Below are 22872 nucleotides of genomic sequence, written 5' to 3' on the forward strand. Positions count from 1 at the left end.
TTTAATTAGGGGTGGAGCTTGGACACTGATATTGATTTAAGTTTTTATTTTTTACATAATTTCAGACTTGTATTTAAATGTAGTATTTTATCACATCTGCTTTATCGTTCTTTATATACACATACATTTTTTTCTGAACCCTTTACATTGCAGACATGATGCCCCTTGACCTCCAAATACATCAGTCAGTATTTCCTAAAAACAAGGACATTCCTTTTTTTTACTAGAATTTTTTTATTAATAGCTAAATCACAACTTTACATTCTAAAGGGACCAAATGAGAGATGTAGAATAGTTAAAATGCAAAAATAGAAAAGAATGCCCAAAAGATCAGTTATATTGGAATAGAATTGTAGTAATCATTAAAGAGTCAAGTGTGTTCAACCCAGTGTCACAGGAAGGATGTGGCTGTAGCAGAGCCATTCACACGGATTCCGAATGCCAGTCAGAAGGTGTTTCTTATCTGGAGCTACCATGATTTCGTGTTCTCGATCCGCCCCCGAGAAAGGTGAGGGTGCTCTGAGGATCTTGGCTGGCATCGTCAGCTGAGGAAGAAAACCTGCACATTGAATTGCTGAGTTGTCCAAGGTTTGGATCAGAATACCTTTTGCATCCACGACCACTGTTCTGATTACCCCTTTATGGCTCTGTGTTCTCATTAGAGTCTCCGCCACCTCTGACAGTGTTTTTAATCCATTGGGAACTTTCTTTTGTGGTCATTATTTTTCAAGAGCTCTGAGTTGCTGAAAAATTGCAGGTGGTAGCGATGGAGATTCTACAAAGTTCCCAAGGACATTTTTTTTTTTTTAATTTTTAATTAAATTTAAAGAGAGAGGGGAGAGGAAGAGAGAGAAACATTGATGAGAGAGCAAAACATCAATTGGCTGCCTCCTGCACACTTCCTACCTGGGATTGAGCCCGCAACCTGGGCATGTGCCCTAACCAGGAATTAAGTTAGCAACCTTTTGGTGCATGGGACTGACCAGGACTCGTTTGTTTGATTGTTTGTTATTGTTTGCCCAAGGATACTTTTATGTAACCATGGTACATTTCTCAAAATCAGGACTGAAATAAAACTATTAACTAATCTACAGATCTTATTCAAATTTCATCTCCTTAGTAGCTAAAGAAATTTTTTCTAGTGCAGATTACCATTGCATTTAGTTATCACACGTCTTCAGTCTCCTTCCATCTGAAACAATTCCCAGGCTGCCTTTACCTTTCATGAGTTTGATATTTTGACGATCGTAGGCCAATGATTTTGTTGAATGCCCCTCAATATGGTTTGTCTGACATTCCCTTGATTAGATTCAGGTTTTATACTTTGAGCAATAATAGCGTGGAAGTGATGTCTTCGGTGCATCAGATGAGAAGACACTGTCCCATTGGTTAAGGGGGTCTCTTCCAGGTTTCTCCTGTGTCAAGTTACTGCTATTTTCCATTGTGTCATCAATACGTATCTTCTGGGAGATACTCTGAGACTGTCTAAATATCCCACTTCATATCAGACCCACTAGTTTTGGCATCTGTTTATGATTCTTGCTTAAAACATTGGGATTTTTTTAGGCTCCCCAGGGGATTCTGATGTCCAGCTCAGGTTGAGAACCACTCCATTAATATCTCACAGAATACAGCTTAGGACATGCTACGTAAACCCGTGTCCTCCAGATAGGCCCTGCAGCAATGATCAGACTCAGGTTCCCTTCGGCCTGGTCTTTATTCCTCTGCTTTCCTGGATGCCTGATTGCCCCATGCCCCTGCTCACAAACCTGCAGTGGCTCCGGCTGCCTCCTCCCTGCATCCTAGACCAGCACACTTAACGCTGATGCTCTGAGCATACTGGGCAGGCTGTTGGCTGCTCCCTACCCCATCTTCTGGCCTCTGCCTGATGAATTCCACAAGTCACACCCTGTGGGACACCCACTGGGACACCTTCTGTGACCCTGTATTTGCTGTGTCCTCAGCTCCCTCCTACTGAATGCAGGCCTTCAGAACCATGTGGGCATTTACTAAAGGTTTGCTAGTGGCATGGACTGGAGACTGGCCCAAGTGAGCATATAGAGTCTGTTGCTTATTGATGTTGAAATATGCTTTAGGGAGCCCGGCCAGAGTGGCTCAGTTGGCTGAGCATCATCCTGTGCACTGAAAGGTTGGCAGTTTGATTCGCAGTCAGAGCAAATACCTGGGTTGTGGGTTCGGTCCCCAGTCAGGGAGTGTATGGAAGGCAACCAGTGGGTGTTTCTCTCTCTCCCTCTCCCTGTCTCTAAGCATGTCCTCAGGTGAGCATTACATATATGTGTTAGGGAAGAGGATTCCCCAAGGTCTAGGCTGAAGAAGCCTTCCCCTGGCAAGGATTTGTGTTGGCTTCTGCCGGGTTGCTTGGGCTGCAGTCAGTATGGAACCCCATCAACTAACTGCAGAGGTTCCTGGGGCAGCGGTCTTTCAAGGATGAGTTCCCTCCACCCCAAGCCCTGCTCTGAGCCAGCAACTCCCACAGTGCTCTGCATTGCCTCCTTTCACATGTCCCACCGTGGGCAGGCCCCAGGTGTTTCTTGTGTTCCAAATCTCAAGAGGTTGTTGGAAGCTACCCATGCCCAGCAACATTTCTTCAGGATTTGTCAGATGTACTCAGGCAAGGCAGCTGTCTGCCTTGCTTACCTATCTAGGATCCTCTTAGGTTTTTTGGCCTTTACTTCCTCCTGTCTCATCAGTTTTTTTATGCTTTTAAGATCAAAAGCCACCTGTGTAGGATTCATAGTTTTTGGCAAGAAGCTTGGTCTACATTCTTAACCAGAAGAGAAGCCTCTGCTTTGTGCTCCATCCAGACCTCTTCTTTCCCTTCTCCCCACCCTCAGCATCCTCCGGAAAGCCCTAGATAAGATTGCGGAAATCAAGTCTCTGTTGGAAGAGAGGCGGATCGGTGAGTTAGAGACGTCAAGTTAGTGCGGTGTTCCCTGACCAGGAGTGAGGGTTCCTGAGAGCAGCAGTCATGTCTTCTGCGGTGGGGAGCCTGTAACCTCCGCCTGGTGTGATCAATGGATCCGTGGGTTTGGACAGAGACACACCAGGGCAGCCTGGGACTGGGAAGGAAATAGAAGTCATCCCCAAGGCTCAGAGGCAGGGCCTCCCCATTCTCCTTCTGCAGACCACAGTGATTGGCCACAGTCCCTCCTCCACTGCCTAGGGCAGTCACCCCAGCTTCCTACTGCCCTCACTCCCATTTCTTGCCGTGGTGAGAACCTGGCTGTTACTGAGAGCCACACTGGGGTGTCTTGAAGCCAGCCTTTCAGATGGAGTCTACACAGGGTGCTGGCTTCCAAATCCCTGCAGACTGCTTTCCCACCAGCTCTGCCCTTTCAGTGAACCCACAATGGGCAACTCCTGGCTCATTGAAATTGTCACACTGCCAGCTGGGTTTGAAGTTGACTGGGTGTTGAGCCATGCCTGAGGAGGTAAGGGCTCTGCCATATTTGATAGTTCTTTTAACTTTTTGTTTAATTACTACGTATTAATAGAAAATACATGTAAGCATACATACAGCTCAATAAAATTTTCACTAACTGAACAAATGGATGTAACCGGCACCCAGATCAAGAAACAACTTGACCAGCACCTCAGAATCCCCCTTTTGCCCTTTCTAGTTCCTTCCCCCAAAGGTATCCACTCAACTGCCGTCTCAACACCTGTTAGTGTCACCTGCAGTGTCTCAGCATGGGCATCTCGTGGAGGGTCAGAGATCACATCGGGGCCCTTGGTGCTAACTGGAGAGGTGGGGTGAGCTCTGGTAGCTTAGTGCAGGCATGTTAGGAGGGCCTAGGGACAGGCACCCATCCCTGGTGCCTCAGGGGCTCACTTCCTTCCCACAGCGGCCAAGATCGCGGGCCTGTACAATGATTCGGAGCCCCCTCGGAAGACCATGCGCAGGGGGGTGCTGATGACTCTGCTTCAGCAGTCAGCCATGACCCTGCCGCTGTGGATCGGGAAGCCTGGTGACAAGTGAGGGCAGGCCCAGGGAGGGGGAGCTGGTAAGGGAGAGGCTGGGACTAACACTGTTTTACTGTATTCTACCCTCAGGCCACCCCCACTCTGTGGTGCCATTCCAGCCTCTGGGGACTACGTGGCCAAACCTGGAGACAAGGTGGCTGCCCGGGTGAAGGCTGTGGATGGGGATGAGCAGTGGATCCTGGCCGAGGTGGTCAGTTACAGCCATGCCACCAACAAGTGAGTGGACACACCCAGCCCTACGGGAACTGGGATGGCATGTGAAGGGCCAGCTGCTTAGGCTACTTCCCCTCCCTGCCCTCCTTGGTCCCCGGCCTGGGCTGGGCACCTTCCTGCATCCACTGTTCTTCTGCTCACCCACAGGTACGAGGTCGATGACATTGATGAAGAAGGCAAAGAGTGAGTGTGCTGGCCAGGGAGGGGCAAGGGAACCCTGGGGACAGCCATGCTGCTGGGAAAGCCCCACCAAGCCATGGGTTGACCTAAGCGCCCCTTCAGGAGACACACCCTGAGCCGGCGACGTATCATCCCACTGCCCCAGTGGAAGGCCAACCCTGAGACGGACCCCGAAGCCTTATTCCAGAAGGAGCAGCTCGTGCTGGCTCTGTATCCCCAGACCACCTGCTTCTACCGTGCCCTGATCCACACCCCCCCCCAACGGGTAAGGCAATCCCCGTGGGAGAGACCGTCCATGACTCCAGGACCACCAGGCTGACCAGCCAGGTCATGGGGTCATCTTCCCACTTCCTTCCTCTCTTGTCCTCGTCTTACAGCCCCTTTGCGCTGGGAGGGTCTTGTGCGCCGCCCTCCCCTGCTGAGTGGAGCAGCCGCAATGTGTCCTCTAGTCTAACCCCTTTCGCATTGACATGGGGAGCCTGAACCCTGTGACAGAAGTGCCATGCTCAGGGCCCAGCCCCCGACTCCTGCCCCACTGCCCTTTCCTTGCTTTTCCTCAAGTTTGTGACACTGCTGCTGGCACCGTGGTCACCCCTCAGTGATGGCAGTTTAAAGACTATTCTCCCCTCTTCCTCCAGGATTTCTGCCTGCTGCCCTCTGAGCTGTCCTGCCTCCCCTTAATGTAGAGTCCCCGAAAGGCCACAGCCCCTTCAGATGTGGCCTGTATAGGTAGCGAGTCCCCTTTGCCTTGCTCTGCATCCCCTGTCCTCGGCACTTTGTTGCTGAGAACTCTGTAGTCATAGGGAGTGGGTTCAAACATCTAGACTTCTCGAGTGAAGACGAGACAGGAAAGGCTAGGAGCCCGCACACCAGAGGTTCCTATTGGTCTAGGCTTGGGGGGGTCTGTGCCTGGGGGTTTCTGACCAGCCCTCCTGTCTGCCTCCTGCCGCAGCCCCAGGATGACTACTCGGTCCTGTTTGAAGACACTTCCTATGCAGATGGGTACTCCCCTCCCCTCAATGTGGCCCAGAGGTACGTGGTGGCTTGTAAGGAACCCAAGAAAAAGTGATGCAGGCTGACAGGCTCGCAGTCTCCTGCCACCCTCTCTGGGGGAATGCAACAAAAGATTATGTGGTCAAATAAATATTCTTCCCCTTGGCCCATGGCTCCTGAGTTTTAGTTTTCTAGACTGTTCTTACCCCTCCCCACATAGGGCAAGTTGGGGAACTGGGAGCCTCATTTGGTCCCAGTGGGCATTTACTCTCTTGTAGCTCAGGTTTGCTTTGCTCCCAATAGAGGCACTCACTCCACTCAACACAAAATGGATTTATTCTTGAGGCCGCTGTCAGGCTGCTTTCACACGTCTCCCTTGTGGGAGTGGTTCCCACGAACACCACTCACTGCTCCGAGCGGAACTTCAGGCTGCAGCCTGCCATCTTCTGAGCGTAGTCGGCATCAAAGCGCTCATTCTGGGCCACCGTGAACATGGTTTTCCAGTCCCCTATGATGCCTGGGGAGGTGGGAGGGAAGGAGGGAGGCTAGAGGTCCTGGCCACAGGGGAGGCCCCAAGTGGCTCGGGCCAGCTCAAGCCGCTGCTCCTGCCCTTGCCCCCAGACGCCCATCCTGAAGGGCACTCACCTTTCCTCATGAAGGCGGAGATGCTGTGGTCCATGATTTCAATGGGTATGTTGCTGTAGTTAGCCATGGGGTTCTTCTTCATCTCCTTGAATGACGTGTGCTGCACAATGTGATCCACAGTCTCCTCTGACAGGGAACGTCCCACAAACTCCAGGATCTTCTTAATCTCCCTTTTGGGGTTCTGGAGTAGCACCAGGGCTTTCAGTGGAGGTTTGGGTTCACTGAACAAACAAAAGGGAGGCCCCTCTCTAATCTCATGGCTGCCTCCAACCCTGCTGCTTGACTCTGGTCCTCTGTACTCTGGCACTCTTGGGGTAAAGCTCATTGCCTTCTGCCTGTGATCTTTCATAAGCTGTGTCTGATTCCTTGTGAGTGAGGGCAGGGACAGTCCTCAGCATAACCATGGCCCCAGGGAGAAGCAAAAGCAGTAAATGGATGATCAGTGGCTGCACGCGGCACGGACTCGGCGCAGAAGATAAGAGCTGCACGGTGTGCTGTCCAGGGGGCACAAGCTCTGGGCAGAGAAGGTGAGGTGGGGGGTCTAGGAGAACCAGTGTGGGGTCTGCCACAGGGAAGGGGTGCTTAGAGGGCCTTGGCAGGTCCCCAAGAGGCTCCTGCCACCTCACGTGCAACATAGAGGGAAGTGGTAACAGGTGGTCTCACCTCCTTTATGTCCTCATAGAAGAGGTAGAGAACAGGGTGGGTGTGTCTCAGCTCCCACCACTCTTGCACATGCTGGTACCAGGACCCATAGGACACTGGGGGAAAGGGCAGGGCACACAAACAGAGGTTGGTTAGTTAACTGGCTGCCCCTCAGCTCCACCCCCTCCTTCCTCTAGAGTCGGCCCACCTTCCCCAGCCATGAACTTCTCCAGGAAGCAGTCCCAGGTGCCAGGGTCAGGGTGCACCTTGGCCATGCGGTAGAAGTGGTAAAAAGAGACAGCCACGTCCTTTGCATTTCGGGCAACATAGACCACCTGGAGAGACAGGAAGACACCCCCCCACCCCCACACCGCGTCATCACCACACAGCACACCAGGCACTAGGCGTTCTTCCACCCTTCACAGTATCCCTGCAGGGAAGGTTCTCTCTTAGTTTGGCCAAGAGGTAAACAAGCTTAGAAGCTGACTTGCTCAAGGTCCATGGTACGGGTGTGACTGAGCTAGCATCTGAACCCTGTCCTGACGCCAGAGTCCTGGCTGCTCCCGGGAGCTGTATCTTATACTAAGCCAATCCTCTCGGTGCCACTATACCCAGATTTGGAACAAGGTGTGCAGAGTTTCTTCCAGCCCCCTCCTCCACAGGCCTGTGAGCATCCAGGCCCTGCAAAGTCTCCCTTTTACTGGCCATCTGACCTCACTGGAGCATGAGGTTGAGGACCTCTCCCTCTTTAAGATGAGATCAGGCTTGAAGTAAGGACACCTTCCCAGAAGATAAGGCCAAAGCTGGAATGGCCCCAGCAACCCTTTTCTCTAGCTTCCTGTGCCACTCACCTTGACCTGATCCAGCAGGGCCTGGGGGAGCAGAGCCAGGGGCAAGTGTGTCTTGAGGAGCCGTGGGGCTGGTGTATCTTTCAGAACCTCAAGACCTAAGTCATGGGTAGGGAAAGGTCTGGTGAGCTGGAGCCCAGGTCCTACCTCCCTCCACCTCACTTGTCCCCAGCACCCCATCACACACCTGTGGGACACCCTGGACCCTTGAACTCAAGGAAGGGCACCCGGGTAAGGATGGAGCCCCTTCGACATTTCTCCAAGTCGCCACCCTGGTAGATCATGTCCAGGATCTCACTCACCCAGGTGGTGCCTGGAGAGGAAAAGGGAAGGTGAGCAGGGCTGAGGGCACGCCCATGCTGGCCTAAGGTGGGGACTGCAGCCCAGGAGGGGTGGGCAGTCCTCATCACCTACCAGATTTGGGGTAGGTGCTGATGAGCAGGTCATCAGGCCTGGGTTGGAAGCTCTGCAGTGGCCCAATTGTCTCTGCAAAGTACTTGATGAGAGGGATCCCCTTCACATACTCCAGTGGTGGGCGGGAGGTGTCCTGGACCAGTTCCATGCTGCCGAGTCGGGCCAAAGTGGGGCTTACCTCCCTTAACAACATTACAACATCTGTTAAATTCCTGTTTGTTTTAAGATAAGGAAACAGGCTGAGGGAGGCTGGGCACCTTGCCCACACTCACAGAGCTAGTTGAATGCTGGACTGGATTCCCAGCCAGATCTAGTGCAGTGAGCCACAACTCTGGCTGCACCTTGGATTTACCTGCAGTATTTAAAAATCCCAGTGCCCGGGCCACACCCCAAACCAATTAACTCGCTCTGGTGGTGTGACCACAGATACCCGGGTTTTGGAAGCTCTCCAGATTTCAATGTGAACTTGAGAGAACTACTCTGGGACCTGCCATGTATTCTTGCTTTCATTACCTGCCCCATGGCTCCTCCTAGTCCTTCCCTCCTTGAGCTCCCTGGACCCCTCACATACAGAAGAAACCTCCCAAAAGGCAACTGGTCCTGTGACCCCACTTGCTCAACCACATTCCATCTTGGCTCTGAGATAAACAGACAGTTGAGCAATTGAGCTTGTTTTGGGAGCAGAATCTGGTGTGTGAATGAGCAAAATTGGGATGACTCAGCAAAGGAGGGAAGAGGGATTAAGGCCAGGTTGGAGTTGGTGTCAGATTGAGCTGGGATTTCCATGGGGAAAGGACAGACTCCCTCCCGATTGAGCTGGGATTCCCATGGGGAAAATGCAGGGTCATTACAGGCAGAGATGGAGAGATCAAGCCATAGGAGATAACAGTGCAGGGTGAGGGAGGTCTAGCACTCACCTGACTTCTCCAGACCTTGGCCTAGTGACTGTCTCGTGCTGTTGCTTTGCGTGAGTGCAGTGCAGTGAGTGAAGAACAGCTTCGAGCTGAAAGTCTAATAGGTCCAAAGTAGGAGGGATCTGGAGCCAGCACTGGGATTTTTTGGCTGTCCTCCAGAGGCAAGGGTGGAGTTTGGAGTGGGAGGGTCCCTCTCTGCTACCCTCCTTAGCGCCCCAGCTGGAGCCAAGATTAGACTGGCCTGAAAACCCAAGATGTGGGTTTAGTGTGTAGAAAATAAAAGATCAACTCTAGACAAAGGGGCCTAATAGTTTTCTTTTCTGTTCTTGGTTTTTTTGTTTGTTTTTGTTTTTAGCTATAATCCTGGCTCCTGGCTTGCACTCTAAAGTCTAGCTCTGCAAGCAGGCCAACAGCTTTTCCTAAATGCACCTGGTCTAGAGGACAGCGGAGTGGAGGGAGAGGGTGGCTCCAGGCCAGTCTGAAGATGCCAAGGGTTGGGGGGGCACCCACATTCCAGAGTGATATGGGTGGGCTGGGTGACGGGGTTTGGGACAGGGCGCTGCTAAGCAGGCTGTTTTTGAGGCAGCAGAGGATGGGAAAGAACAAGAACGCTGGAGTCGCATAACATTGAGAGCCCGGTCCACAGTTCCCGTGGGGCCTCACTTGGATGGTGGAAGAACGGCCCCCAGAAAATGCTTTTCTTTCCCTGGGCTTGAAGGGAGCTTGGCCTTTGTCCTTACTATTTGGATTAAAGTCCAAAGTCAAGTTGGGCACTGGAGGTGAGTCAAGGGTGTGAGTCTCCTAAGCCCTCAAGTTCTGAGACCTCAGAGGCAGGCTGCGGAAAGCTGAGGCAGAGGGGCCTCCAGCAGAGGGGAGGCGGGTCCATGTGCGGGTCAGTGGCCCTTCCCTCATCCTCCGTTCTCCTCAGGCCCCAGTGGCTGGCATGGCCTCTGCCTCCTAGTTACACACACACACACACACAAATAGAAGGTACCCTTAACTCAAACTTTTTATTATACTCAAATAAAAACTGCCCAGACCCAAAGGGAGTGGCACAGAAAAGGAATGGGCGGAGGGGTGGGGATGCTGAGGATCAGATCTCCAGCATGTCTGTCCAGTGTTCCTGTGGAGAAGAAAAGGGTGGTCAAAGGCAGCCTAGGGGATAGGGTGGGGTAGAGCCCAAAACCATCGCTCACCTCTTCTAATTCTAAGTCTTCCTCTTCCTCCTCATTGCCCATCCGGCACAGCCAGATCAGGTCTCCCCACAGCAGTGAGTTCTTACAGCTACGAAGGGGTGCAGTTGGTAGGAGACACAGAGTCAGGATCACAAGCCTCCAGATTAGGCCTTGGGTGCCAAGATGAGGACTCAGATGCCCTTGGCCTAGACTTGGACAACTGGGCACTGTGTTCCCAGAGGTAAACCAGGCTGGGGTGGGGATGCTGGACTCACCCAGGGCATTGGCCCTCTAGGGGCAGAAGCTGCCCTGGCTCCTCCTGCAGGAACTCATCTGCCAGGCAGATCATGTGGGCCCTCAGGGAGCAGCCAGGGTGGGGACAACACAGAGGGTCTTCTTCATCCTGTCAGAGGTGGCAGGCAGGGAAGAGAGGAAATGGGGAGTAATTACGTAGCTAACATTCACAAAGAATTTCTATGGACAAGACAATGCTCCAAGGGCTTTGCATAAAACAACTCTGAGGCACGTACTATTATTTGTATATTACGGTACAGATGTGGAAACAGGCATTGAGGGGTTAAAATGCTTGCCCATAGGGACTAAGTTGGCCAATTTTCTCTGAGTATTAGCAGTGATTCTACAACAGTGTGGGCACTGCAGCTAGACCTAGAATTCCTTACAGGCTAAGTGATCTGAAGCAGGCTGCTGAATCTCCGAACGGCAAGTCCAGTCACATGCCACATAACGTTTCAGTCAACAAGGCACCACATATATGATGGAAGAACATCACGTATGTAGTAGGCTATTCCATCTAGTTGTGTGTAAGTGTACTTTATGAGGTTCACACCACAAATTCACCTAAGGACACATTTCTCAGAATGTGTTCCCCTGGTTTGGCAGCATCTGGCTGTTCTCAATTTACTTACAATACTATGAGTGGAAGTCAGACCTATCATCTCAGTTAATACACTAACTGTTTATCTGCCACACCTGCTCTGTACCAGACCCTGTTCTTCAGTACTGAATAAGAACTACCCTTGTGGAGTTTAGTATGGGGGGGTGAGAGAGACTGATAATAAAATAAAATACAGTTGACCCTTGAAGAAACACGGGTTTGAACTGCAGGTATCCACTTACACACGGATTTTTTTTTCCAATAAATACACAGCGGGCCCTCCGTATCCTTGGGTTTTGCATCTGCAGATTCAACCAACCACAAATTAAAAACAGTATTTTTGATCCAGGGCTGGGAATCCACAGATGCAGAGAGCCAACTGTATGTGCTGTTCTATACCATCTTATATAAGGGACTTGAAAATCCGAGGGGGTAGGGAGGCACTGGAACCAATCCCCTATGGATACCCATGGAGGGCTGTTTGGGGGAAGTAAAAAGTTATACATGGCTTTTGCACTGCATTGGGTCAGCACCCCTAACCCTCATGTTGTTCGAGGGTCAACTGTACAGTGACATGTCAAACAGTAAGTGTTAAAGCTTTAAAAAACAAAACAAAACAAAAAAAGAGCCCTGACTGGTGTGGCTCAGTTGGTTGAGCCTTGTCCCATGCACCAAGAAGTTGCTAGTTCTATTTCCATCAGGGCACATGCTGGGTTTCGGGCTCCATCCACAGTAGGGGGCCTGCAGGAGGCAGCTGATGGATATTTCTCTCTCCCTCTCCATTCCTTTCTCTAAAATCAATAAAAACATTAAAAAAAAAAAAAAAGGAAAGCAGGCCCAGTTTGTGTGGCTCAGTGGTTGAGCATTGAACCATGCACCAAGAGGTCACCCGTTTGATTCCGGTCAAGCCACATGCCCAGGTGGTGGGCCAAATCCCCAATGGGGGGCATGCAGGAGGCGGTCAATAGATGTTTCCTCTCATCGATGTTTCTAATTCTCTCTCCCTTTCTCTTCCTCTCTCAAATCAATAAAGGGAAAAAAAATTTTTTAAAGGAAAGCAGTACCAATAAAGTTGCAATTTTAGATAGAGAGCCAAGGAAGACCTCGTGGAGAAGAAATGGCATTTTATCAAGGCTGAAGGTCTAGGGAAGAACTTGCCAGCGAAAGGAGAAAGGCAAGGGCCCCAGCAGGACCCAGCAGGAGGGTACTAATGCTGAGGAATGGCCACAAGTACTATCGTCATCATTTTAGAGATGAAAGTAGAGCAGCCAAAGGATGTCAGTGGGCTGTGCGATCCTTCAATAAACAGCTTGATCCTAAGACGTCTGAACTCCAGACATGCCCCAACCTGGAGACAGCTGGAGCCTCTCACCTGGAGCGAGCGCGTGCACAAGGTGCAGGGGGCCTCAGAGTCCTGGTCCGGCTGGGACTCGGCGTCAGCACATGGATTGGCACGGCGTCTGGAGGTCAAAATCCGGGGTGGCAGAGGCCCGAAGGCTAACGGCACGTGCGGAGGGGGTGGCGGGCAGAGCTCCTGGCGGAAGTCCGCGCGCAGCCAGCGCAGGGTGAGCGGGAGGCGAGCCCAGGGCGGCGCGCGCAGCATGTGCGCCAGCACGCGCAGGTGGAAAGCGAAGGTGGCCTCGCTGCGCAGGCGTGGAGCCACGTGTGCCAGGCGGCGCGAGGCCTGTGGATGCTGCCAGGCCCACTCGAACTACGGGCAGGAGTAAGGGCTTCAGGGCCGCCCAGGGAGGGCCCCAAGCCCCAGCCCATCTTCCCGCCACCCCCCGTCTCCTTCCTTACCCGAAGGGCGGCCACGGCGGAAGGGAAGCCGTGTACTATGAGCACCATCTCCCTGGGGAAGAGAAGGAGGGCGCAGCCTGTGAACTTTCACCCCACCCCGTGTCAAGCCGACTCCCCTCGCCACGGTTCTCCTTCAGTCCTGTCAAAGAGTGGAGTCCTCACAGCGGCGTCAAGCCTTGTCCACGAGGCCTTGCTCCATTCTTAGAGGTCCGTCCCTCGCACCTGCCAGCTTAGGGCTCCGCCTCCCGTCACAGGGACTTAATTGCTTCCCTCGGTTCCTCTCCCTTCCAGACTCTATCTTCCATCCCAGCCTTGTTCACCACCCCCCTGTCGCGGAGCCTAAATCATCAGTCCTCTTCCTACCTAGCCCCACCTCTGAGTACCACAGCCTAGTCTCACAGGGCTCCGCCTCCCCACAGGCTCCTCCCTGAGACAGGCCCACCATGTCTCTAGCCACCCCAGATCAGTTTCTCAGCCCCCCTCGGCCCCGCCCACTGCCCTGACCTCACCCCCGCGGGCCCCGCCTCCTCCTTGAAGCCCTCCTCTTGAGTGACCCGCCCCCTCTTACCAGGGCCCGCGCCCGCTGGTCCGCCAAGCCCCGCCCTTTTTGCGGCCCCCGTTGTGCTGCTGAACCCGACGTGCGGGGTTGACGGTGAACCCCACGTAGACGCGGCCCCGGTGCCGAGGATTCAGGCAATAGAGCAGGTAGACGCCGAAGAAGCGCCCGGGCCTCGTCGCTCCTCCCGCGGGACCCATCAGGACTTGTGGGTTGATTGCTGCGGCCACTGACCTCGGGGAGGGTTGGGTTGCCAGGGCCGCAATATACTTGTCTACGAAAAAGCACTTGGGGGCGATTCCGAGTATCCTAGAGGCTGCAGCAATGCGGGTTCGTGCACCCTTTCCTGTCTGGAGCTAGGGTGTCCACACCCGCCCACGGAACCCAGGCCGCTGTGCAGGCGGCGAACACCAATTAGCTTCGGCTGGGGCCGATTCTGTCCGTGTGCAGACTCTGATTGGCTGACTGGCGGGATCCCAGGACGGTTGGAAAGCTGGGCTTGCGTGAGGGCGGAAGTGCTGGGGTTACGGACGCCTCAGTAAGGGCGGAAGTAGAGGCCTCAGCGGAAGTGGCGCCGGCAAGGGTGGAAGTGGTGTGACCGGCGTGGGATCCGGGGTTCTGCCCCGGCCGGGCTGCTGCTGCTGTCGCTGGGCCGCTGCCATGGAACTCAGCGCCGAGTACCTCCGGGAGAAGCTGCAGCGGGACCTGGAGGCGGAGCACGTGGTGAGTGGAGCACCCTGGACTCGCCCAGCGAGGGGAAAGGGCTTCTGGGCGGGCGGTTTGCACCATCCACACGATTCTACCCCATAGGAAGTGGAGGACACGACTCCGAACCGTTGTGCGTCCAGCTTCCGAGTCCTGGTGGTGTCGGCCAAGTTCGAGGGGAAGCCGCTGCTCCAGAGACACCGGTGAGGCCCGGGGAACACCTCGCTCCGCGCGGCCCCAGCTCCGGGACCGCACCCCCTGCCGCTGCCCGCAACCCAACTCCCTCACCCCCGCCAGTGCGGCCCGGCACCGTGGACTACGACCCCAAGGATTCGCCTTCTCGGCCTCTGTATGGAGTATTGAGACCTAGGCCCTCTATCTGTCTTGTTCCCAGGACCTGGAAACACCTCCAGCCCCCTGGGTCAACCTAGCTTGGGAACTGTGACCCAGCTTTCTGCCATTTCCTAACCCCATCTCTCCCCCAGGCTGGTGAACGCGTGTCTAACAGAAGAGCTCCCGCACATCCACGCCTTTGAGCAGAAAACCCTGACCCCAGAGCAGTGGGCCCGTGAACGTCAGAAATAAGGGACGAGGACCTGCACAGCCATTAAATTATGAACGAGGGACAGCTTCTGTGTTGGTGTGTTGTGTGCGGGAAGGGCACTGAAACTGTCTAGGACCTGGCATCTCCCTGCCCTGCCACTCCATTGTTTTACCTTGGGCAAGTCCCTCTCCACATGCTGGCCTCTGTGCCCCCACTTATAAAGTGAAAGTTCGATTCTTAAAATCCCTTTCATGGCAGGTCTCACAGGCCTTTTCTGTAATTCTTGGAAGACTCCTAGGGGTACTACCGTACCCAACCAGCCCACCTATGTATTGGCCATTGCTGGGTGTCCCTGCCCTCTGCCAGCCTTCAAGATGCACAGATGAGAAAGTGCTCAGGGTTTCAGGGTGCTGGCCAATTTACCAGACCTTTTCCTCTCACCAACATCACTCTACTGTCGGAAGCATAATGGAGGATTCCACACTGCCCCTGCAGGTTCCCTGAGGGACATGGTACCCCAGCAGGGGCTCTCCGACTGCTGGAATGTTGATGCCTTTTTGGCCCATTGGAGAAGATCCAATGACATTTTAGCCCTGGGCTTAGTGTGGCCACAGATGCCTTTGGGAAGACCATGAGATTTTCAGGAATGGAGGTGTGGGTAGAGCATAGGAATAGGGATAGAACAGGAAAATAAGGCAAACCTGAGCCACAAAATTGGGACAGATGATACCTCTAGTACCAGCTTAAACACAAGTGCTAGAATTGGTAAGGCCTTGCACTGATGAAGTCCCCGAAACACAGTTGGGGCCAGGGCTCTTTGGGAATATGAATCACAGGTTTTAGCCATCCCATCCACCTTGTTCTGTGTTTTCAAGGCCAGTTTCTTGGCTTCTACATTATTTCTACCCCACCTCACTCTTGTTCCTATCAGAGGGAGAATGAGTTGGGAAAACTGGAAGTCATGGTGATGGCAGATTAACCCTTCTGGGTTCCAGGATCCTTTTCTGAGCTTTTTTCCAATTCTGGGCCAGGAGGAGAGCTAGTGACAAGTCCACTCAGAAAGGCCCATCCCCATTGTACAGGCGCGGTTCAGAGAAGGAACATCACCTCTAACGGGCCCAGGCTCTAGATTTTCTGACTCTTATTACACCCGATTGGATCCACCCACTGGGTTCACACAGTTGTAGTGGTATCCCTCCCCGTTGTATCGATGGGTAACTGGCCTGGGAATAGGTGACTTGCCCAGGGTAACATGGCTTGCATAGAGGGTGGGACCGAAATGGGCAGATGGACAATTTATGGCTGCCCCACAGCTCTCTGCCTAGGTGGTTTTCTCTGGCATGCTGAAGAGGGAGAAGGTGTGGTAGGAACCAAACCCTGCTGTGGCCAGGACACCCATTTCTTTCTTTTTTTTTTTTTTTTTAAATCCTCACCTGAGGGTATTTTTCCATTTTTTGTACAGATAGAATGGGAGGGAGAGAGAGAGAAACATCGATGTGAAGGGACACATCGAGTGGCTGCCACCCGCACGACCAACCAGGGCCGGGGACAAACTGCAACTGAAGTACATGCCCTTAGCGGAAACCGAACCCGGGTCTCTCTGGACCGCAGGCCGACACTCTAACCGCTGAGCCAAACTGGCCAGGGCAGGACACCCATTTCTAATAGCCTGTGTCCCAGTTCAGGCGGTCACCTGCTAAGTTGGGTATCGAACCCACTTCCAAGCCCCCACATGAGAGGGCCTGACAGGTCTGTTCAGATCCCTTTCTCAGAGGCCAGGCCCAGGCAGAACCCACTGTAAGGGCACAAGAGGCAGCAGAGCTGCACAGGGAGGGCTCTAACCTAGAAGGGGAGACGAGACATGACTCAGGACCTGCCCTTCAGCAAGCCCATCGACTAGTGCCTCAGTTTCCTCACCTGTAAACCAGGGTTGGGCCGTTGCTTTGGTCTAATCCAGTGGTTCTCAACCTGTGGGTCACAACCCCTTTGGGGGTCGAATGACCCTTTCACAGGGGTTGCCTAAGACATAACAGTAGCAAAATTACAGTTATGAAGTGGCAACAAAGGTGATTTTATGGTTGGGGGTCACCACAACATGAGGAACTGCATTAAAGGGTCACGGCATTAGGAAGGTGTCTTTCTCCTTAGAAAAGGACCCCTGGGGCCTACCCTACCGTTTGAAAGATGTCATGTAATATCTGGTTGTTCATTTCCCCACAAGCGACAGTCAGTACAGTTGCATGTAATCTGATGTGGTTGACTAGAAAAGGCGAGTTTGGGGTAAACATGGGAGTTCTTGAGACCCCAGGCTGGGGCCGTGAGTAGCTCACACCTGGCAGCTGGAGAACAGCAAGCCCTCAGCCCGCACCAGAAAGGGGGCTCCCACCCACCGAACCTGTTCCCTGGTCTAGGGCATTCCAAGGCACCCCTCAGCCCCTGCCGTGGGTCAATCTCATCAAGGTTTCTGAGGGGGAAGCTCAAGGGTATGTCGGTTCAGCACTCAGGTGCCCAGTCATCAGTCTGAGAGGTACCAGAAAATAAAGCCATTTTATTATTGTATCTGCCACTGTGGCCTGAGGAGTGGAATGTGACTGGAAGGGGAGGGAGGCAATGCCATGGGCTCCAGCTGAAGGCCCCACGTCTTCTACTTGGCCTGGACTGTCTCCTCCAGCCTGTCCAAGCGCTTCTGTAGCTCCTGCACTGTGGCCTGGAGCTTCCTCATCTCCTCCTCCAGCCGGGACACGACGTCCTGAAGGACCCAGCACTGCATTAGGCCCAGCTCCATCCTGCACGCTCCTTACCCTGGCATCCACTGAGTCTCCTCCCAAGAGCCCAAGGGTTGGGACCTTCTGTCTCAGCCAGTTGCTGCCCAGAGAGCTAGAGGCATGTAAGCCTGAAACCTGTTTTCCGCAGCCCCAGGATTTTCCACTGGTCAATGACCACATCAAGAGCAGCCCCTGCCCTATCCTGTCTTTCCACCCTGACTCCAGCCTCCCATCCGCCTCTCACCGAGCTTGGAGTGCCACTGGTCTCTGGTACTGTCCTCCTGCGTCCAGTGTCCAGGCCCCGGTTGACCCTCAGCTCCCGGCTCTTTGGGGGCATGTAGCCATCCTTGAGGGAAATGAGGAGGGCCCCAGCATCCCGACCCCCCAGCCACTCCTCAGCTGTGAGGGCAGCATCAGGCCCTGCAGTGGGTGGATACAGGTCCTCCTGGAACAGGTCCGACTGTGGGCAAGGCCAAGGTTGGTTAAGAGTGTGCTTAGGCCACACCACCACCCTGCAGCTCTGCAAGGTCAGTGCCCAGCCCAGAGCCCAGGGAGGGACATGGGGGCATCACCTTTCTAGGCACTGTCATGGCGATGGGCTCACACCTCCGCTCGTGCAGTTTGTAGAATCTGTGGAAACAGGAAGGTGAGCAGTGCCCACAGCATAGTTGGGCTGGGACTGAAGGTCAGCGCTGAGTTCAGTGCTGCCCAAGGAACATGTTCAGGACAGGGTTAGGGGTCAGTCACCTGGCAATCTCACACTTGTTCACCTCCAGGCCACGTTTGGGCATGTAGCCCATGCCACGCTGGGACTCCTTGGAACTGAACATGGAGAGATAGTGCAGGAATGGGGCCTCAGAAGTGATCTCGAAGTACCGAATAGAGCTGTCACCCTGCAGGTGGTGGGTGCAAGGGAAGATCAACACCGACAGATGCCTGCAGCGTGGTCGTTTCCAAGCCCTTCTGCCCACCTCCCTCCCCTGATCCCCTTGCCCAACTGGGCCACCTTGCCACAGAGGTAGACAATGTTGGTATCAGGGTCAAAGAAGGGCAGCAGGACGCCGCTGCTTGTGTCCAGCTCCTGCAGGGACAGCGGCTCCTCTAGGTGCTTCTGTAGAGACATGTGGGAGGTAACTGAGTTAGGCCACATCAGACCCCAGGGTTGGGGGGACCTTTACAGACCAACCAGTGGAAACTCTCATCTCACTGTGGGTAAAGGGGCCCATGGGCATAGGGCCAGGCAGGTTGGAGGGCAGGGACTAAGCCTCCAGGCTTCAGAGTCTCCGCACTCACCATGTCCCACAGCGCCACCTGCCGCTCACTCATGCGGCTGAATCCCGTGGTCAGGATCTTTCCTTCGGAAACGAACACAGCTCGCACAGGCCGGGTCCCCTCGTGAGGACGGTCCTTCTCCTGGAAGGAAAGGAGGTGGTCTGTCAGACACCCATACACACACCCTAAGGGCCAGACCCCAGCCAGGGACAAGAGAGGAGAGCATCTAGCAGCCCCGTTGGTGGTAGGTAGGAGGGGTGAAGGTGTCTGGGTCAAGGGTCACAGTTCAAGGCAACTCACAGCTACAATGGTGCCTTTGCGGGGCTCGATGATGCGCACGCGCTTGTCGCGGCAGGACGTACAGATGAGGGCGCCGTCTCGGCTCCAGTCCACGCTGTAGATTGTGTCCGGGTGCACATCGGCGCCCAGCGTCAGCACGGCCGCCCCAGTGCCCACGTCCCACACCAGGATCACGTTGTCGCAACCTGGGTAATGCCCAGTGTCAGAAGCCATGAGCCAACCCCCTAGCTCTCAGGTGACCGGCCACCCCTCTTCTCCCCCCAGGCACCTGCACTGAGCAGCACATTCTGGGCTGTGGGGTGCCAGGCCACGATGCCCACACGCTTGGTGTGGCCCTCCAGGGTGACGACAGGCTCCCGCAGGGGCAGCGTCAGGCCCCCATCTGGGATCTCCCAAACCTGCAGAGAAGAGGCGAGTGAGTCTTGGGCACTCCAATGTCAGATCCCAGCCTGGAGCGCCCTCCTTGCCCATGTCCCCACCACCACTCACCATGACTGTGCAATCCTCGGAGCCACTGGCAATGACATTATCATTGTGTGGGCACCAGGCGATGTCCAGCACCGGGGCTGTGTGGCCACAGACCGTGGGCGCATTCTTGTCCACACGTCCAGTCTGGAGGACACAGCACCTCTGAGGGAGGTGCTTTTGCCCCCCAAGCTCAATCCAACCTCCCCACACCCCTTCAGAGCTGCAGAGAGAGGAAGGCTGCAGGATCCCTGGGAAGTGGAGCAGGGCCTAGGGTGGGAGGGTTTGGTCCTCGGTTTGCCCCAGGCCAGGGTTGTCAGGACAACTCAGAAGGGCTGGCCACATGAAGCATGGATCAGAGGTATAGGGTTGGGCACCAGGGCCATGCCAGGTCCTGGTCCTGCCTTTCTGTCAGATCCTGGGCAAGTTCCTGCCATCTCTGTCTGTTTCTCATTGGCACCCTGAGGGCCCCCACCCCTCCCCCAGCTTCCCTGAGTAAGGCTTGCATGGCACACAGGCCAAGGCCTGAGACAGGTGGTGGGGAAGGAGGAGCCCACTGTAGTGAGTTTAGCATTCCCCAGGGACGTGTGTGTGAATAGTGGGGCTGTGGGCATGGGTCCTTCCAAAAGGAGAGGGACCAGGAAGTCTGTGACAACTGCCCCTAGACAGGAGCAGAGGTTTGGAAATGGCCACTTCCGGGGACAGCTGCTGCAGAAGGGCTTCCTGAGTGAAGAGCGGCCCCGCTCTCACCCCGACAACCACTTCCTCTTCTCTTTGCTTCCATCGGCCCTTTTAAGGTAACAACTTAGGTCCCATCTCCCCTTCCTGTCTCACCCCTCAAGAGCACAGGAGTGTGCTGGGAGTAGGGGTCAGCAGACAGCAGGGGTGGGGGGACAGGGTCAGAAGGAGGGCAGGGCTGAGGCAGAGGAGAAGGCCCTCTTACATCATCCCTGCCTGTGAGCTGGGGGCCTGAACTTGCTGGGTTCCCAAGGGCTCTGACAGGCCCACACCCGGACTCCCTGCCAATTCTAAGAGCACTGCTGGTGCCCAGACCCCAGCTCACCCCCTCTGTGCTCCTGGGGGAGAAGGCCTAGGCTGAGGCTTGAGAGACCCTGGGTCTCAGGACTCACTGTGTGATCATCCTTCTCATGCCATCTCCCCTCTGAGACTCAGTTTCCATTGAAGAGCTGGAGAAAGCTTAAGGCTCATTTAGCCCAGCTCAGTTTTACTGATGACAACACTGTGGCCAAGAAAAGCTTGGTGACGGTCACCTAATCAGGTAAAGGACTGCTGCTCCCAGGGCTCCAGAGGCTCACCTTGCTCAGGGGCAGCACCAGGAAGGCCCCTCCCCCACTGGCCTCACAGATCAGGGCCACAAACTTGGGGTTGACAGCACAGAAGCCACTGTCCCAGGTGGTCTGTGAGACGCGGACATCCTCATAGCACTGGTCTGCCTTAGCTGGCTGTCCGAACACGTGGCGAAACTTGCTGGAGCGGACCACCTGCCGGCTCATCCTGGGGGTGGGGGGGACACACAGGTTCAGAGCCTTTCTCCTTTCAAGCCAATTCTGACCTTACAGTGGTTCCTGTCTCCCCCAGGACACCCCTCAGCCTGATATTTAACTTTCCCAGCCTCATCCAGGGCTCCCTGCCCCCCACCGTTGTCTGTAACTGACATCCTGCCACCCTCACATTCCTCTCGCCTTCTGCACCCCTGCTCACTCCAGCTAACCTGCAAGCCCACCACCCCACACCCCTCAGGCCTGAGTCCCCGCCTCCGCAGCAGAGTTGGTGCGGCAGCGCCTAGTGAGATGTCAGTGGACTGGCCGAGGAGAACCCCTCCGATGGTTCACACCAGGAGGCTTCAGCAGACAGTGCGGAGGGGGTTCTCCTGGTCTCAGTGTCCAAACCTTACGCCCCTCTCACCCATATGGGGAGCCTCCTACAGGCAGGGCAGGGCTGACCTCCTCGCCTCTGGCACAGGGCTGGACACAGAGGGAACTAGCACGTGGGCCTGCCCAGGAGCCACATTCTTCAGTGTCAGGATGGCTTCCCCAGCAGGTCTCTGGGCACCACAAATGGGCAGATGGCCCCGGTCCCGGTTCCTCCTCCTCCCCACTCCTCTGCCTCTGCCTCCACTTAAGCAGGTGCCCTGAGGGCCGTCTCCACCCCACTGGAACTCTACACAGGAACTGACATCCTGTGAAGGGGAGGCCTGGCTGACTTCTCTGAGGTCCAGCTAGGATGGTTTTCCCCCACTGCCGGGCAGAGAGCAAGGGAAGCGGAGGGGACTGCCTCTGGCTGGCAGGGTACCAGGGTCGGGGTGCCTGGGCAGTACAGGGACCCAGGCTGCCTGCTGGGAGCGTCCTACCGCCCCAGCTTCACCTCAGGGCCTGGTCCTCTTCACAGGGGCTCCAGCCCCCTCGCCCACCCTGTGCGTCTCTGGTGACTCACAGTGAGGAGCATGGGTGGATGTGTGAGAACAGTCTGGGGGCAGGGATCAGTCCCAGGTGAGAAGCCTGGGTTTGGGGAGCCAAGAGCCCCAAACCGGAGGTGGGAGGACAGGAAGCCCTCGCCCCACCCTGCCTCCTCCCCCACCGCAGGTACCAGGCCCGGAAACCACGGAAAGGGGAACTTGGTCTTTTCTTGTTTTGCTCTCAACCCCTTCCTGTCTCCAAGCTTAGGGCAGCTGCTTGGTCACCCCACCCTGTCCCTGCCCCCCACCCCAAAGACTCCCATTCTGGGGAGCGCGAGGGCCCCACACGTGTCCTGACCCCCCACCTCCATCTTGGCTGCTGTGGCCCCTCACCCTCGCCTCTTCTGGGGGCTCTCGGACACAGATAGAGCCTCCCACGCGAACCCACACCCTCGGGCGAGTCCCCTCCACGCAGGGCTCTGTCCTCATCTCAGCACCGGCGCGCGCTGACAGCCTGTCCACCCCCACACCGGGCTTCTGCCAAGCTCAGCCTGCTCAGCTCAGCCTGCCCCACAGGTGGCCCAGGACAGCGACGCCTAGTCCCTTCCCGGGGGACCCCAGGCTTACCTGCTGCTGAGACCTCCCCAAATGGAGGAGGGAGAGAAGGAGGAGGAAGGCGCTAGAGGAGCCAAAGACTGCCCGCTGAGGATGCTCTTGTCAAGACAATGAATGAGAAGCCCGGCCACCCGCCTCCTTAGGGGTGGCAGCGCCCCTTTGGGCGGAGCTCTTAAAGGACAGAGCCCTTCCCTCGGCGGAGGCGCCGCCTCGCCCCACCAGCTCGCAGCCTCCTTCCCCTCCCTCCATCCAGAAGCTCCGTGCCCTACGCTGCCAATTCCGAGCCAAAACAGATGCTGCTGGCCAGTCGCTGACAGTCCAATCTGCACTTTTTAATGTCAAAATGCAAAAATACTCTGCTCCTTCTTCCCCCCTTCAGTCTACTCCCAGCCTCTCGCCATCCTTCCCTTGGCACCGTGCCCACCAGGCCTTGCACGGGCCCCCACGCCCACCCCCGCCGGGGCTGTGCTGCTGTCGCTGCCCCCGCAGGCAGAGAACAGAGCCGAGGAC

At 55.2% G+C, this 22872-nt stretch overlaps 6 protein-coding genes across 9 annotated transcripts in view; 2 read left to right on the forward strand and 4 right to left on the reverse strand.

Moving 5' to 3' along the window:
* Positions 1–5547, forward strand: part of SGF29 (SAGA complex associated factor 29) — a 36621-nt gene extending 31074 nt beyond the window's left edge. For all 3 annotated transcript variants that reach the window (XM_036280047.1, XM_036280049.1, XM_036280048.1), the window contains exons 5-10: positions 2856–2920; positions 3867–3996; positions 4075–4221; positions 4366–4401; positions 4501–4663; positions 5351–5547. In XM_036280047.1, the coding sequence (XP_036135940.1) occupies positions 2856–2920; positions 3867–3996; positions 4075–4221; positions 4366–4401; positions 4501–4663; positions 5351–5467 (658 nt within the window). In that variant the 3' untranslated portion in view covers positions 5468–5547. The remainder of the gene's footprint in view (positions 1–2855; positions 2921–3866; positions 3997–4074; positions 4222–4365; positions 4402–4500; positions 4664–5350) is intronic.
* On the reverse strand, positions 381–1998 carry LOC118641512 (dynein light chain roadblock-type 2-like). The gene is made up of 2 exons (XM_036278782.1): positions 1987–1998; positions 381–707 (listed from the first exon to the last, which is right to left on the reverse strand). The coding sequence occupies exons 1-2, from the start codon at positions 1996–1998 to the stop codon at positions 381–383; spliced, it is 339 nt and encodes a 112-aa protein (XP_036134675.1).
* Positions 5548–5724: 177 nt separating the features above from the next.
* Positions 5725–8942, reverse strand: LOC118642322 (sulfotransferase 1A1). The gene is made up of 8 exons (XM_036280046.1): positions 8858–8942; positions 7941–8122; positions 7714–7839; positions 7530–7624; positions 6887–7013; positions 6700–6794; positions 6037–6217; positions 5725–5908 (listed from the first exon to the last, which is right to left on the reverse strand). The coding sequence occupies exons 2-8, from the start codon at positions 8086–8088 to the stop codon at positions 5796–5798; spliced, it is 885 nt and encodes a 294-aa protein (XP_036135939.1). The 5' UTR covers positions 8089–8122; positions 8858–8942; the 3' UTR covers positions 5725–5795.
* Positions 8943–9854: 912 nt separating this feature from the next.
* Positions 9855–13659, reverse strand: SLX1A (SLX1 homolog A, structure-specific endonuclease subunit). Its single transcript, XM_036280052.1, has 6 exons — positions 13293–13659; positions 12725–12776; positions 12297–12635; positions 10305–10432; positions 10051–10138; positions 9855–9977 (listed from the first exon to the last, which is right to left on the reverse strand). Exons 1-6 carry the CDS (start codon positions 13478–13480, stop codon positions 9948–9950), a joined length of 825 nt encoding a protein of 274 aa, XP_036135945.1. The 5' UTR covers positions 13481–13659; the 3' UTR covers positions 9855–9947.
* Positions 13660–13831: 172 nt separating this feature from the next.
* BOLA2B (bolA family member 2B) lies at positions 13832–14604 on the forward strand. Its single transcript, XM_036280076.1, has 3 exons — positions 13832–14003; positions 14091–14188; positions 14471–14604. Exons 1-3 carry the CDS (start codon positions 13941–13943, stop codon positions 14568–14570), a joined length of 261 nt encoding a protein of 86 aa, XP_036135969.1. The 5' UTR covers positions 13832–13940; the 3' UTR covers positions 14571–14604.
* A 2453-nt stretch (positions 14605–17057) lies between these two features.
* CORO1A (coronin 1A) lies at positions 17058–22501 on the reverse strand. 2 transcript variants are annotated; one of them, XM_036279988.1, is made up of 11 exons: positions 22375–22501; positions 20648–20846; positions 19356–19478; positions 19135–19264; positions 18867–19051; positions 18588–18707; positions 18301–18405; positions 18042–18187; positions 17867–17924; positions 17539–17754; positions 17058–17278 (listed from the first exon to the last, which is right to left on the reverse strand). In XM_036279988.1, exons 2-11 carry the CDS (start codon positions 20843–20845, stop codon positions 17174–17176), a joined length of 1386 nt encoding a protein of 461 aa, XP_036135881.1. In that variant the 5' UTR covers position 20846; positions 22375–22501; the 3' UTR covers positions 17058–17173. The 2 variants fall into 2 exon arrangements, with proteins under 2 accessions (XP_036135881.1, XP_036135882.1); XM_036279989.1 differs by lacking the exon at positions 22375–22501 and adding an exon at positions 21717–22024.
* Positions 22502–22872: the final 371 nt, after the last annotated feature.

Source organism: Molossus molossus, unplaced genomic scaffold (genome assembly GCF_014108415.1).
Source record: "Molossus molossus isolate mMolMol1 unplaced genomic scaffold, mMolMol1.p scaffold_m16_p_3, whole genome shotgun sequence".
Taxonomy (NCBI): domain Eukaryota; kingdom Metazoa; phylum Chordata; class Mammalia; order Chiroptera; family Molossidae; genus Molossus; species Molossus molossus.